The sequence below is a fragment of the Mustela nivalis genome, assembly GCF_964662115.1.
Source record: "Mustela nivalis genome assembly, chromosome: 2".
In the NCBI taxonomy this organism is placed as follows: domain Eukaryota; kingdom Metazoa; phylum Chordata; class Mammalia; order Carnivora; family Mustelidae; genus Mustela; species Mustela nivalis.
The window spans coordinates 157,107,058-157,120,433 of record NC_139021.1 but is presented as its reverse complement, the minus strand read 5'-3'; the positions used below and the strand labels follow the sequence as shown (position 1 = coordinate 157,120,433).

The 13,376-nt window shown below is 50.6% G+C and overlaps 2 protein-coding genes across 4 annotated transcripts in view; one reads left to right on the top strand and one right to left on the bottom strand.

Annotated features, from left to right (window-relative positions):
- Positions 1-2,244: 2,244 nt before the first annotated feature.
- AVPI1 (arginine vasopressin induced 1) lies at positions 2,245-9,898 on the top strand (the record flags this gene model as incomplete). Of its 3 annotated transcripts, none has more annotated exons than XM_082722198.1 (3): positions 2,245-2,534; positions 8,059-8,355; positions 9,309-9,898. In XM_082722198.1, 2 exons carry the CDS (start codon positions 8,069-8,071, stop codon positions 9,466-9,468), a joined length of 447 nt encoding a protein of 148 aa, XP_082578324.1. In that variant the 3' UTR covers positions 9,469-9,898. The 3 variants fall into 3 exon arrangements, with proteins under 3 accessions (XP_082578324.1, XP_082578323.1, XP_082578322.1); XM_082722197.1 differs by having other exon boundaries at positions 2,248-2,896; XM_082722196.1 differs by lacking the exon at positions 2,245-2,534 and having other exon boundaries at positions 8,042-8,355.
- A 1,049-nt stretch (positions 9,899-10,947) lies between these two features.
- Positions 10,948-13,376, bottom strand: part of PI4K2A (phosphatidylinositol 4-kinase type 2 alpha) — a 30,405-nt gene continuing 27,976 nt past the window's right edge. Inside the window, exon 9 of the mRNA XM_082722172.1 lies at positions 10,948-13,369. Coding sequence (XP_082578298.1) covers positions 13,208-13,369 — 162 coding nt within the window. The 3' untranslated portion in view covers positions 10,948-13,207. The remainder of the gene's footprint in view (positions 13,370-13,376) is intronic.

Here is a 13,376-nt window from a genome sequence, read left to right as displayed (position 1 = left end):
GGAGACCATGGGATGAGGAAGAACAGCTCCCAAATATCCCTTCCATCTTGCAGAAAGGGACCCAAAAATCCTTATTTGCTGCATTTTACTCCTTTCCCCTTGGAACTTTTATAGAGGAGAGATCACACTTAAATGACCGTGAAGGTCAGCTCTGGAGTGAAAAAGAAGTCAGGGAGACCTAGCTGCCTATTCCCAGACACCTTCCTGACCATATTTGAACCAGTGAACAAACAACTCACCTTCCAAAGAACTAAATAAGTGTTTATCAAGAACCTGTTGGGGGCACCTGGGCAGTTCAGTCGTTAAGCATCTGACTATTGATTTCCGCTCAGGTCATGATTTCAGGGTCATGGGATGGAGCCCAGCATTGGGCTCTGTGCTCAGCGGACAGTCTGTTTGAGATTCTCTCTCTCCCCCTCTACTTCTGTCCACTATGCCCCCCAAATAAATAAATAAACCTTAAAAAAACAAAACAAAACAAACAAAAACAAAAACACTGGATGGGACGCCTGGGTGGCTCAGTTGGTTGGACAACTGCCTTCGGCTCAGGTCATGATGCCGGAGTCCCAGGATCAAGTCCCGCATCAGGCTCCCAGCTCCACGGGGAGTCTGCTTCTCCCTCTGACCTTCTCCTCGCTCATGCTCTCTCTCACTGTCTCTCTCTCAAGTAAATAAATAAAATCTTAAACAAACAAACAAACAAAAAAACACTGGATACTCCATCCACTCCCAAGCCCTCTTATACAAGTTCCAAGCTGTGGGCAAAGTGACCTTCTAAAAACAGAAGTTTTTCATGAGGATGAAATGAGCTACCATTTGTAATTGGCATTACTGGCACATGGTAAATGCCATGAAATATCTGTTAAACAGTATATATAATGCCATTCCCCTCAGAGAGTCAAATGGAAACTTTTTCACTGTCCACCTCTGCCTTCTGCTTTCTCACCACTCTGCCCCTTCCTAGCCTCGCTCCAAGTCTCATATCAAGACCTGAGTCGAGCTATCTCCTAAACTTTGCACGTGCCATTCTCTCTTCCTTAAACACCTTCCCAGACCCACTTCTCTTCATTTGACCAACTTCAATTTCTCCTTCCTATCTTAGCTTAAATGTTACTTCTTCTACCTCCCAGGACCTCCTACAGGGAGTTGAGTTTCCTCCGTTTGACCCTTTTATTTTGTTTTATTTTTTTCTCTTAGAAGATTTTTTTCAAATCTATTTGACAGAGACGAAGTGAGAGAGGGAACACAAACAAGCAGGGCAGTGGAAGAGAAGTAGGCTTCCCGCTGAGCAGGGAGCCCCATGCGGGCCTCCATCCCAGGATTTTGGGATCATGACCTGAGCAGAAGGCAGATGCTTAGTGACTGAGCCACCCAAGCATTCCAGACCCTTTTATAGTTATAATGTTTATCACAATTGTAATCACCACTAAATGTTTTAAGCTTTTTAAAGTCTGCCTTCCTTACTAGGCTGTAAATTCCCCCAGGTCTCAAGCTTATAGGCGTCTCCTATTCATTACCTCTTTTAAAAAAATTTTTAAATTTGTTGTAAACATATATTTTTATCCCCAGGGGTACAGGTCTGTGAATCGCCAAGTTTACACACTTAACAGTACTCACCATAGCACATACCCTCCCCAATGTCCATACCCATCCCCCACCTCCCCACCCCGCCTCCTGTCCCCCCTCCCCCCAGCAACCCTCAGTTTGTTTTGTGAGATTAAGAGTCACTTATGGTTTGTCTCCCTCCCATATTCACTACCTCTTAAGAAACTTGGACAGTGTGGGCCCTAATGGACCATTGTCCCATGAATTATAAAACCTTCCTAATACTGCTTATTTAGATAACTGGCTCAAGGCTGCACAGCTGATTTAAGATTTGAACCCATGGCATTCTAGCTTTGAAGCCCAAAAATCTCGCCATCCCTTCCTTTCCCCCAAAGCTGGAGCCAAAAGATAAGTGGTCCGTCTGGGTGGTGAATTTAAGGAACTGCGGATCTATTTGCAGAGGGCCACAAGCTGCAGGGAGCACGCCGCGGTGCGCGTTGGCCTACGGCCCAAGAGAGGGGGCACGCGTCACGTGTACCCTGCAGGGCCTGCTGCTGCCGCCGCACCCCGAGGCTGGAATGCGGCCCCGCCCCGCTCCCGCGCCAGCAAAACCGCGCTCTCCCAGGGCACTGACGTCAATGAAGGGGGCGCCTTCGGCAGCCGCGCTGGGGCGGCGGAGGGCGGAGGGCGGAGGGAAGGGGCCCCGGCGGACACGCCCCTCGCCGCTGCTCCGCGGCTGATTGGGCCCGCGGAATCTTGGCACTCAGGTTTCGAGGCCGGCGAAGGGAAGGGGGCGGAGCCTTGACACGCCCCTCTCCCCTCTGTTGCTGATGATTGGCCCACGGAGTCTCCACGTTCGATTTTGGAAGGCTCCGACCGAAGCTCTCACCAAGGCTCGGCCGTGGATTGGCTCTTCCCCGGCTGGGGAACGCTTTCTCCCGGGAGTCGGGGCTGTGACCTAGGTGGCCCGCCTTGGGCGGCCAGGCCAGGTACGTAGATTGGAGGCCTGGCTCGCGCTGCGGTGGGAGCGGGCGGCGGGCCATCAGAACCCGGGTGGCAGCGGCTTCCCGAACCCGCAGGTCCACTTAGGGCCCGGCGTTGTGCGAAGCGGCCACGTCTGAGTCCCGGGGGCTGACCTGTGCTGGGGATGTCGCCCTGCGACCTGGGCCAGGATATCCCCTCCCAAGCTCTCGTCCTGTGCGTGAACGCCGCCAGGTCCCTGTGAGCACCTTCGCAGCAGGAAGCGTAGAGCTACGCCCGCCCTTTCGAAAGGCCGTGAAGGGGTTGGAGTGCGCACATCTTAGCCTGCCCCATCCCGATTTGAGGTCTGTCGGCGCTGCCCTTCAGCGTGGTGAGTAATCGCTCTTACTCCTCACGGGGCCGTGGAGCGCTGAGGGCGCCGAGGCTGGCTTGGGAGACCTGACTTTCAATCCCTGCGCCTTCCGAAACCCGCAGAAGCAGATAGGAGGCTCGGAGAGGTTTCAGAGCCTCCTGGGTCGTGCCTTCCCCCGACGACCTCGTCAGCCATCTGGCAGAACAAAAATAACAGTGGTGGAGGGGCTGGGCGCTGGGGTCATACTACCTGGGTATATCCAGCCTCACCACCTACCTCCTGTTTGACTTTGGGCAAGTTACTTAACCTTTCTGAGCTCAGCTTTCTCATCTGTAAAATGGGTATAACCTATAACCATAGCGCCGCCTCATGGGGTGAGGATTAAAAAGATCACCTATTTGAAAGCCATGTTCTGTGCTTGACAGGGAGCAAGCTGCCTCAGTGGCAGCTGTGATTTAAAAGTGCACAGATGAATCCATCTCCCTTACCCTCATTTCCCAAGAGTGAAGGTCTGTTTTGAGGGAGTTTCATGAAAATGACAATGATTCTATAGGGCCTAGTTGTTAAACAGTCTTTCCCTTACATCACTCATTCATGATGCAGTGTACTGGGATGGATGCTTTCACATACTTTTATCTCCCTTATTCCCTTACAGGTTATTTATTCTCACTATTCTGATGATGAGCAAAATGAGGCAGGGGGAAACAGGCTTGTCAATGTCACCCGGTTTTCAGAAGCACAGCCAGAACTCAGGGTTCTTGAACTCTTGAAAAGAGTTATTCCTTCATCTAGAGTTTATTTTCCAGTCGTATCTGAGTATGGGTCTAGGGGTAGGGCCTTGTTCCTTTCTCCGCTTCCACATCAGGTTTGGAGACCTATGTGTATGCAGTTGTCTCAGGCACTTCTGGAGGAGGCTAGGCCCTGAGGCCTGGGGGGCTCACATGGCCATGTGGACTGGGCCTCCCAGTGGAGGAGCCACAGATTTTGGCTGCTATCCAGTGGCGGGGGAGCAGGCCAGGGCCACAGCGTTGATTTGGGCCTTGGGCCAGAGCCTCCAGTTCTTTATCCAAGAGGCCCTTTGCCTCCAATTACAGACTATTACCATCAGCAGGGTTATCTTGAAGGAGGGGAGCTGAGTGGGAAAGCAGTTGCTGCCCAGCTCACGCAAGTGTGTTCTGCCTCTCGTGGTTACCTGAGCCTCCCTGAGACCACGATCGGAATAGCTATCTAAACTGAGCTTCACATACTACAAAGGATGCTCAATTGTGTACCCTATTTATGTATTACAAATTCATTGTCTGGTGAGTCACTTTTTAAATATACTTCTTCGTTAGAGTTCTCTCATTCATTTATTGCCTATGTCAAAACAAGTTGAACTTTGCCATTTTCCACATTTGGTATTTACTTTGTGGGTTCATTTTTAAGCTAGTTTATGTCAAACTGAAGTATTTTGCAGTGAGTTTTTACTCATTTGTTCACAGACCTGGGTTTATATTCTTTGCTGTCAGCTCTGGAATGAAAGATCCATTTATAATCTTTTAATATCCTTGCGGTGGCATTTTTCAGTTCAAAAAAAGTACCATTGTTCAAGTATACACTGATTTTCCTAGACTCAGGTCTTGTCCAAGAAAATAGGGAGGGAAAGAGCACATTGAATAAGAGAGGTTTCTTCTGGGGTGCCTGGCTGCCTCAGTCAGCGGAGCATGGCTTTCTTGATCTCGGTCTATAAATTCAAGTTCCGTATTAAGTGTAGAGATTACTTAAAAAATAAAACCTTAAAAAAAAATACAGTTTCTTCTGATAATACAAGTGTTCTGACTCGTTTTCCGGAAGTTTGCATCTAATCTTATGGAAACTCCACTGATTTTCATTCTCAGTCTGACTGTTGGTTCAAGCCCAGGGTGGCGGGCAGAGCTAAGAGGGAGGATCCTTGAAATCTGGAGGTGCCAAGGCCCCTGTCCCAGGTTGCATGGAGGGTATGTTTGAAGCTGGAGGCTTAGACTCCCCCAGAAATTTTGTTGGTGTGTTTGTAATTCACTGTAACTCGGACACAAGCGGCTGGAGGTTGGGCCGTGTAGGGCCTTTTAGCCATACACACGTGGTGGCTAGGAATATCTGGGAAGTCAGTCTCCAAGCCATCCCTGAGACAGCACTGCTACTTAAGCTGGTTGCCATTCTCTCTGAGGAGAGGGTGAGATTGCCCAAATCTGAGAGAAACGAAACTAACCTCTTCTCCCACCACCCAGACCAGCCTAGGAGTGTGTCCCAGGCTTGGCCGTAGCCAGTCTAGGTCCCTGGAGTGCTTTAGAGCGGTGAGTTCTCTGTCTTCTCCCAGACCTTAACCCCACATCCCACCAGCAAAACAGTGTCTTGTCTCCAGGGAAGATTGAGGAGGGCAGAAAAGAGGAACTACTGGTTGGGGAATTTCCTGGCACCTAATTAGCCAGGCCTGTCCACACATGTTGCGTCTAGGCCTTGGCAGCCAGGCAGACCCAGTCACCGCTTCCGTAGAGACCTAGCCTCATCATAGAATCCCTAACACCACACACGCCCTTGGAGACCAGAGGCATCAACCTGTTCTTACAGATGTAAGGGGGAAACTGAGGCCCATGGAGGCCCAGCCAGCGAGTGGCAGGACTAGGGCTCTGACTCAGAAGCCAGCACTGTGTGCCCTGGGCTGCGTTGAAGTTCCAGATTTGTTTTGTGGAAGTTGGGGATATTCCTCTTCAGACTGCCACAGGTTCAAGGCTAGAACAGCGGGCCACAGAGTCAACAGCTCTGACGCTAATGAAAAGATTAAAATAAATTGTACAGCCCCGCCCTTGCCTTATGTGTGGGCTGGCCATGGCTCTTCCTTTTCCACCGGCAGGTTTCCAACTTGGTGACTTCGGTGAGAATAGTGAAATATCCCTCACAGAGATGACGAGCCAGCAGCATGTTTGGAGCTTGGTTGTGAAGGCAACAGGTTTTCAGACACGGCTGCAGCCCTTCACACCAGGTCCTGGCCTTGGCCGAGCCCCGGGCATTGAATCTGTGTCTCAGCTTCCTGTGCTCCTCTGAGCGGGGAGGAGGGTAACGGTGCCCGATTCCTGCAATTACGTTGAGGATGAACCATCATGCATATTGTCGTGTCGCCTGGCGCAGAGTAGATGACCCAGAGTCAGCTTTTTTATCAGCCTGAAAGTGTTCCCTGGTGACTGTTGTTTTCTGGTCACAGTACAATTCATTACCACACATACTAGGTTTTTAATTGGATTCTGTAATAGTGCCTATGGAGAGGTAGATTTTAAAATTCCCATTTCCAGATAAAAGCACAATTTTTATGGAGTTCATTCATCTGAAAGTTTTCTGCAGGTTTATTTTAGTTATTGAACTCTTTGAAGAGTGGTGTTCTTGGCACCTGGGTGGCTCTGTCGTTAAGCATCTACCTTTGGCTTAGGTCATGATCTCGGGGTCCTGGGGTTGGGCCCCACGTCAGGCCCCTTGCTCAGTGGAGAGCCTGCTTCTTCTCCCACTCCCCCTGCTGTGTTCCCTCTCTCACTGTGTCTCTGTCAGATAAATAAATAAATCTTAAAAAAAAAAAATGAAATCCCTATTAAAAAAGAGTGGGGTTTGTTTTTCTTAAGATTTTGTTTATTTATTTGACAGACAGAGATCACAAGTAGGCAGAGAGGCAGGCAGAGAGGAGGAAGCAGGCTCCCTGCCGAGCAGAGAGCCCAATGCAGGTCTCGATCCCAGAACCCTGAGATCGTGATCTGAGCCAAAGACGGAGGCTTAACCCACTGAGCCACCCAGGCGCCCCAAGAGTGGGGTTCTTATGAGAGGTCTAGAAACTGGGACAGGGTGAATGTGGAAATTACTGCAATAAGGAGGGCTGCGATTGAGGTGAGGAGCAAGGGCCAGTTACATTTGAGGAGTCTGAACGCAATGAAGAGAGGTCTCAAACTCTCAGAACAAAGGCAGGTGAGAGTCTCAGAGAGGTTGAGTAACTTGCCTAGAGTCACCGCTAGGAAGGTGGCAGAACTGAGATTTGAGTCCAGTTCTGTGTCATACCGAGGTCCTAGGTCTTCCTTGTCTCTAGTCTGCTTCCCAATCTCAATCTCATAGCGTTTTCAGGCTGCACTGGAGACAAGGGTAGGGTGAGTGAGCCCCCTTTTATTATTATTTATTATTCAAATAGAACTCTCTAGAACTGAGGATGATCATTTAATTGAATTTTTATTTCCTATGAGGGGGCACTGACATGAGGCTTCCTTTTATCGAATTTTCTTATAGATTTCAGCCTCTGCCCATGGTTGTATATTCTAACCCTGGAGCCGCCTCTTCGCCCCTGTGTTCCTTGCCATGGCCTTTTGGACTGCAGCTAGATCTATTTCATACTGTTTGCTAAACTATTTGAACTTGGGCTCTCTCCAGGGTCTTGAAAATAGGTGGGATGACTGTTCTCCATGTTATAAATGGGAAAGCAGAATTTTAGAACCTTGAGCACTGTTCTTACCACTGTCTTCCCTCAGTCCTCACTGTGACTCTGTGAAGCAGAATTGGTGTGGGAACCAGCTGAGCCAGGCAGTGGTGGAGGTGGCTGGAAGTGGGATTCCAGTGTGGTCGGCCCAATCCCATAACCCTCCTCTTCTGTGCTACAGAACCTGGGCCTTCACAAAGAGGGCTGCCGTGCTCACGTGTCAAGGAGGTCACATGACTACAACTCCTAGAGCCATGCCCCGTACCTCTACATGCTCAATACTGCACGGTGGCTACTCCTAGCACCGTCCTTAGGACCTATGTATCCTGGGGTCGGCCTGGGCTTACAGCCAGACAGACCTGGGTTCTGCTCCCAGCTCCGCACTTATGCAAGGCTTTGTGGCTGCAAAGAATCATTTTAGCTGAGTTGCATTTCTTCATCTGTACGGTGCGGATAAACCATTCTGACGTCACAGGCTGCTGGGACTCCTCAGTGAGCTAGTACGTGCATTGCACACATAAGCACTTTGTAATAGTTTAACTGTCATTAGTGATATTATTTCCCTAAGGTGCCCTAGAAGGTAGAGTGACTTTAAGTCAAGACTTTCTGCACGTTAAGTTCCTGGAGAATAGAAACGCCAGAAGGCTTGCATTCACCAGGACCCCAGGTTTGGGAAAGGCCCCATAAGCTAATGTCTCTCCATGCTTTCCTTCCCCAGAGCACCCAGGATGGGCACCCCGGCCTCTGTGGTGAGCGAGCCGCCCCCATGGCAGGCCCCAGCTGAGGCCAGGGGCCGCAAGCAGGCATCAGCCAACATTTTCCAGGATGCTGAGCTGCTGCAGATCCAGGGCCTATTTGAGCGCAGTGGGGACCAGCTGGCCGAGGAGCGGGCACAGATCATCTGGGAGTGTGCAGGAGACCACCGTGTGGCAGAGGCCTTGAGGAGGCTGCGTAGGAAGAGGCCTCCCCGGCCGAAACCCCTGGGCAACTCACTGCACCACTGCAGCCGGCTCAGGTGGGTTCCTGGAATTGGAGGGCGGAGGGAAGGTGAGCGCTAAGGCTGCCCTGTCCACCACTGCCCGGCGTTACTGACTTGGCCTCACTGTGAGTACCGGCCATGGCAGGGGCAAGGTCTATTCCGTGCCCATGATCTCTGTTACTATGGGAGTCATACTGGACCCCGTGAACTTCCACGGGAAGGCAAGCCTGGGTTGTGATTTGCAGAGATTCTGCAGGAATGTAGGGAGGGACTATCGTTTGGAAGGAAGATAATTTGTTTCCTTGTGGTAGAACAGGTAACAATCACATGTAAGCCTGGTTAAAATCTGGCCTGTGGAATTATAGACTATAGTGTAGGAGGGTTCCATAGAGGTACTAAGGTTTGAAAAGTGTTGAACTTTAAATTTTCCCTAGTCATCCGCCTTTGCCTAGGTCACTGACAGCCTGAGAACAGTGAGCCCCAGGAGGTCAAGCTGAAACACGCGGCCTAACCAGTAATTGTGGGTTATGCTCTGGGCTCTAATTCTCCCGCTGCCTTCTCGGGGCCTCCAGTCAGAGCACTAGACCTGAACAGGTCTTCTGAGTCAGCACATCCAGGGGAAGCTGATTGGGCCCTTCCTCAGATCAACTCCAGCTGACTTGCAATCCCTGTTTTAAAACACTTTGCTAAGGAGGTTACTTGGTTCCTCTGGTCTCCTATCACGGCTGACCACTGATGGCTGTCACGAGTACAGCATGAGGAAGCTGGAGAAATGCCGAGTATCACACACCCTGACAAACCTAGTCCAACTCTCTTTATGGAAAAGACATCTGAAAGCTTTGTCTGGTCTTTAGCTCTCAGAGGGCCAAAGCCCTGGGCTTATTTTACTCCAAACAGTGTGATTTAATAGATCCTCATGACCACAATCTCTTTAGTCCCCATTCTGCTCTTCCTATTGACATGGGCCTATCACACACTTGTTCTCGCAGAATCCCTGAGTCCTGTGCTCCACTGGCCGACCCACAGAGTGGTACCACAGAGACAGCTTCTGATGATCAGTATCTGAACTCCAGAAGGACAAGTGCCAGGATCCGCCGGAACTGGAAGAAGCCAGGGCCTACAAGCTACCTCCATCAGATCAGACACTGATCCAGGGAAGGGGATGGCAATGGCAGTATCTTCCCCAGGAATCACAGGGACTTTTGCCAAAGGGCCCAGGAGGTGAAGAAGGAAGAGAGATTTGAGGCAGACACCCCCACAGGGATAAATGAAAGACCACAGCCCATTCAGAAAATGACTGGAAATGTCCCCTGAGCTCTAGGTTATGTGGGACCCATTCCTCACCAGAATGAGAAACAGCGCCTCAGCTCTTCCCATCTTACAGTATACCTGGGCTGCATGATATTTCCCTGAGGGTCATGTGATGGGCACTCGGACTGAGCATCTCACCACTCCTGCTACTAACCCTCCTGCTCCTCCTGTAACCCATGGTCCAGCAGCCAGCCCACACCCCGCCCCTGTCCGGCTAGCACAAGGAAACCATGGTTTAAGTGGCAAAATAAAAACATTCATATCAACAGCAGTTTGTCACAAAAAGACGATCCCCAAATGGACACTCTGGAGCCATGGGATGAAAGGTGGTGCTTACTGCGGGGAAGAGGTGTTTCCAGGAATGAAGAAACAGGACAGGCCTCCTTTTCCCTGTGAACTCCCCCAATCCCCTGTGCCAGAGCCTTCTCTTCCAGAAGCTGTCTGGTTGGGAGATGTCAACATTTCTCGGGCAGTCCTGATCCACAGGAGAGAGGTGGCTCCTGGACTCCTGCCAGGTCTAGAAGGGGGAAGGGCTATTCCAGTAGGCCTTGCATAGTGAGCAGTGAGTCTGCAGTCAATGTGCTGTCTGCCAGCCCTTCAGCTGGTTTCTTTACCCCCATGGGCCAACCATCCTTACTGAGATGGGACAACAGCCGGGCCAATTATTCTTGAGCCTCCGGCATTATCTGAGGTTTCCTAGCCTAAAAACCTTTAAGGTGAGGATTTTTGATTACTCTGCCAGCTTTGTCTCAATAGCATATTACGTGCTCATTAGCATTCAGCTCTGCTCCAAGGAATCCTATCTGTCCTATTACCCATCACTTAAAGGACTCAGGGTTCAAAGTGCTTCAAGCAGGCTATGATGTGCACACAGAACAGGGCTGCCCTCTTGTGGCCCAGAAGAGAAGCCGAGTCCACAGTTCCTCACCCCAAACCCTTAGAGCTAGATGATTTTGTTACTCAGAATTTTTCCAGCTTTTAGGAAGTAGTCAGTGCAAATAGTGCCTAATCCCTAGTAGGGAAATAACTCGTAACAGAACATTAATATTTCTGCAACAAATATACACACTCTAAGAGAAAAATATCATGGTTACAAATAGCTTCAATTCATACCAGCGTAGATTCAGGTCACGTTTTGGTGTCAAATGAGTTAATGAAAATATTAAGCACTGAGACTTCGGAAATGAGGACCTGTATAACTCAGGAGCCATTATCTCAGCAACTCCATGGAAACACATGGTCCTTTGTCCTTAAAATTGCATTCTACCTTGTCTTCCTTTTACCCAAGATCACTAGACAAAAAAGTCAGAACTGGACTTGTTATTCATACATTTTCATTGATTTAAATACATTACATACAAGTTCTACAGTGCGTTGGAAGAACAACACAGGCAGCAGCACTCTCCCAGCCCAGCCTCACCTCCCTGACACGGGGACAGGACCTGGGGCTGGCAGAGGGCTGGGCTGTCCCATGAGCGTCACCCAGAAGCCTTCCCTGGCACTTTGGGCCCCCAGCTCTCCCCAAGTCCACATTCAAGGCAACCTGAGTACAGACTTCAAAGAGAATGGAGACATGCCGAGAAAGGATACCCCACATTCTTGCCTGCCAAGACTGGGACCAGCCCCCTCGTTCGTTGGACCCAATTTCCTTCTCATCACAGAGGTGGTCTAGATGAGGGCGATGTGCAGATCTACTTGGCTGGGGGAAGCAACCAGCTTCCTCTAAAACTGCTTGGACTCTCTCATAGCCCAGGTGGGAAGCTTTACCAACAGGTCTGTATAGAGAGGTCTTCGGAGAGCTAAACACACCTGGGTCCCCTCTGGCCTCCGGAAGCCCTGCTGCTCCTGTAATCTGGGCGCAGGCACTGTCGCCACCACGGTCCCCAAGGCCAGATTCCAGGTCGGCCAAATGAGATTGTCAGGGCTAAGAGCTATGTCTTTATCCACAGGGCATGCATAGCCAACTCCCAGAAACTCTTCCTGATAGCTGGAGGGAACCCCACCAGAAACTGGCTCCTGGGGGCTGGGAGGCAAAGGGACCGACTTAGCCCCGCTGACAAAAGGACTGCACATCTCTGCTCTGCCTCCTGGGCAGCGGGAGCTGGGCAAGCAGAGGGCACAGAGCTATAGTCCTCGCTCCCTTTCTTTGGTTGTTTTTCAAACCGTCAAGATAGTTTCTTTCCAAGGCTGATTGACCAATCGCAGGGTGCCAGAATCTTGAAGTGTCCAGTAGTGCAGAACTGTCCCTTAGCCACAGATGGCACCCTCTTTGCTGCCTCCGGAGGCCATTCTTTGCTTTGGTGTGGAAAGGGCTTAGACACCTGGCAAGGGGGCCAGCTGAGGGAAGAGACATGGAAGGATGAAGATGCACACTGAGCTTGTCAGGCGCTGGGGGACAGTCTGAAGGCCCTTCTCCTCTGGGCCCTGCCCCTCCCAAGAAGCCAAGGAAACACTGGCCAGTAACAAGAAGTCGGGAGCAAAGGGAAGCTGCCCACTAGGAAGAGAATGAGTCCCGTTACTCCCACCAGGCAGCAGTGGTAACATAAAAAGAAATCCAGGGACCTAATATCCTATTCTCTTATGAGCTGAGATGCAACTCACTGAGACCCAGAACTGAACCCCTAAGTCAAAGTGTTGAGAAAAAAAATACCCAACAACAGAACAAATTAGAGGACCTGGGGGAGTTTATCACCCCGACTCAGAAAGCAAGGCTGGGATGAGTTTACCTATAGGCCAATTATAGCTCCCAGCATGCACTTAGGCCAAGTGGATTGCTTCTGCATGCTGGGAGGGCCACTTCCTCCCTCTTGCCTTTGCCTGAATGACGGGTAAAATGCAAGCCTGGACTAGGGAGGGCAGAGAGCAGAGCCGATCTCTATGATTATATGCAGAACCACTGAGAGCTCTGGAGCAAAAGTGTCCTGGCCAGGAGAACTGGATTGGGAGGCTTTTAGTCAGCCTATTGCACTGGTGGGAGAAGGGGAAGAAAACCTGGCAAAAAAAACAAAGGAAAGGTGTGGCTTCTGTCTGTCCCAACTGGTGAGTCACCCAGTGGCTCTCTGAATCACCCAGCCGATATGGTCCATGGGAGTAAGGAACTGTGAGGCACCTGAGTGTCTGGGCCCATGCAAATTTAGGTCTGGATCACAGGTTTCTGACCTGAGAGGATCTGGGATTCTGCCTGGGTTTTGCTACTAATATTTAAATTCGTATTTGTGTGTTCGTTTTCTGATGCAGAATATAATGAGAATTGCCACAGAGCAGGGTGTCAGGGAGGGAAGGGGATTTCCCAGCTTGCCCCCAAGGGATGCTGGGAGATGCTCCTTCCGGGGCTTCTGGATTACTCACTCGAATGGAGGCTCCAGCCCTCCCTAGCAATCAGAAGGGCCCAACAGCACACACTGTCCCTCCGACTGTGCTTCTCCCTGTGCTTGGGAAAGCCCTGAGGGGCTGGCGAGCAGAGAAGAAGGGTTCTTAAGGGCACTGCTCTCCACCAGCATCTCTGGTTTTCCTGCAACCCAATCCCCAGGCTTCCTCCTAGCCCAAGTCTCAAACATGTCTTTGTCTGCCTCTCGGGCTACCACCACGAGAAGAAGGGCTTCCGACTCTGAAAGCTCTGTGTGTAGGACTCGCTAGAAGATCGCTGGTGGGAACGGGCCGTCTCGACAATCACAGGTGGCATCTGGACAAGGTGCAGGGGACTCTTGTTGTCTTTCAGGGCCTGGGTCAGATTTAGGATCTGCAGC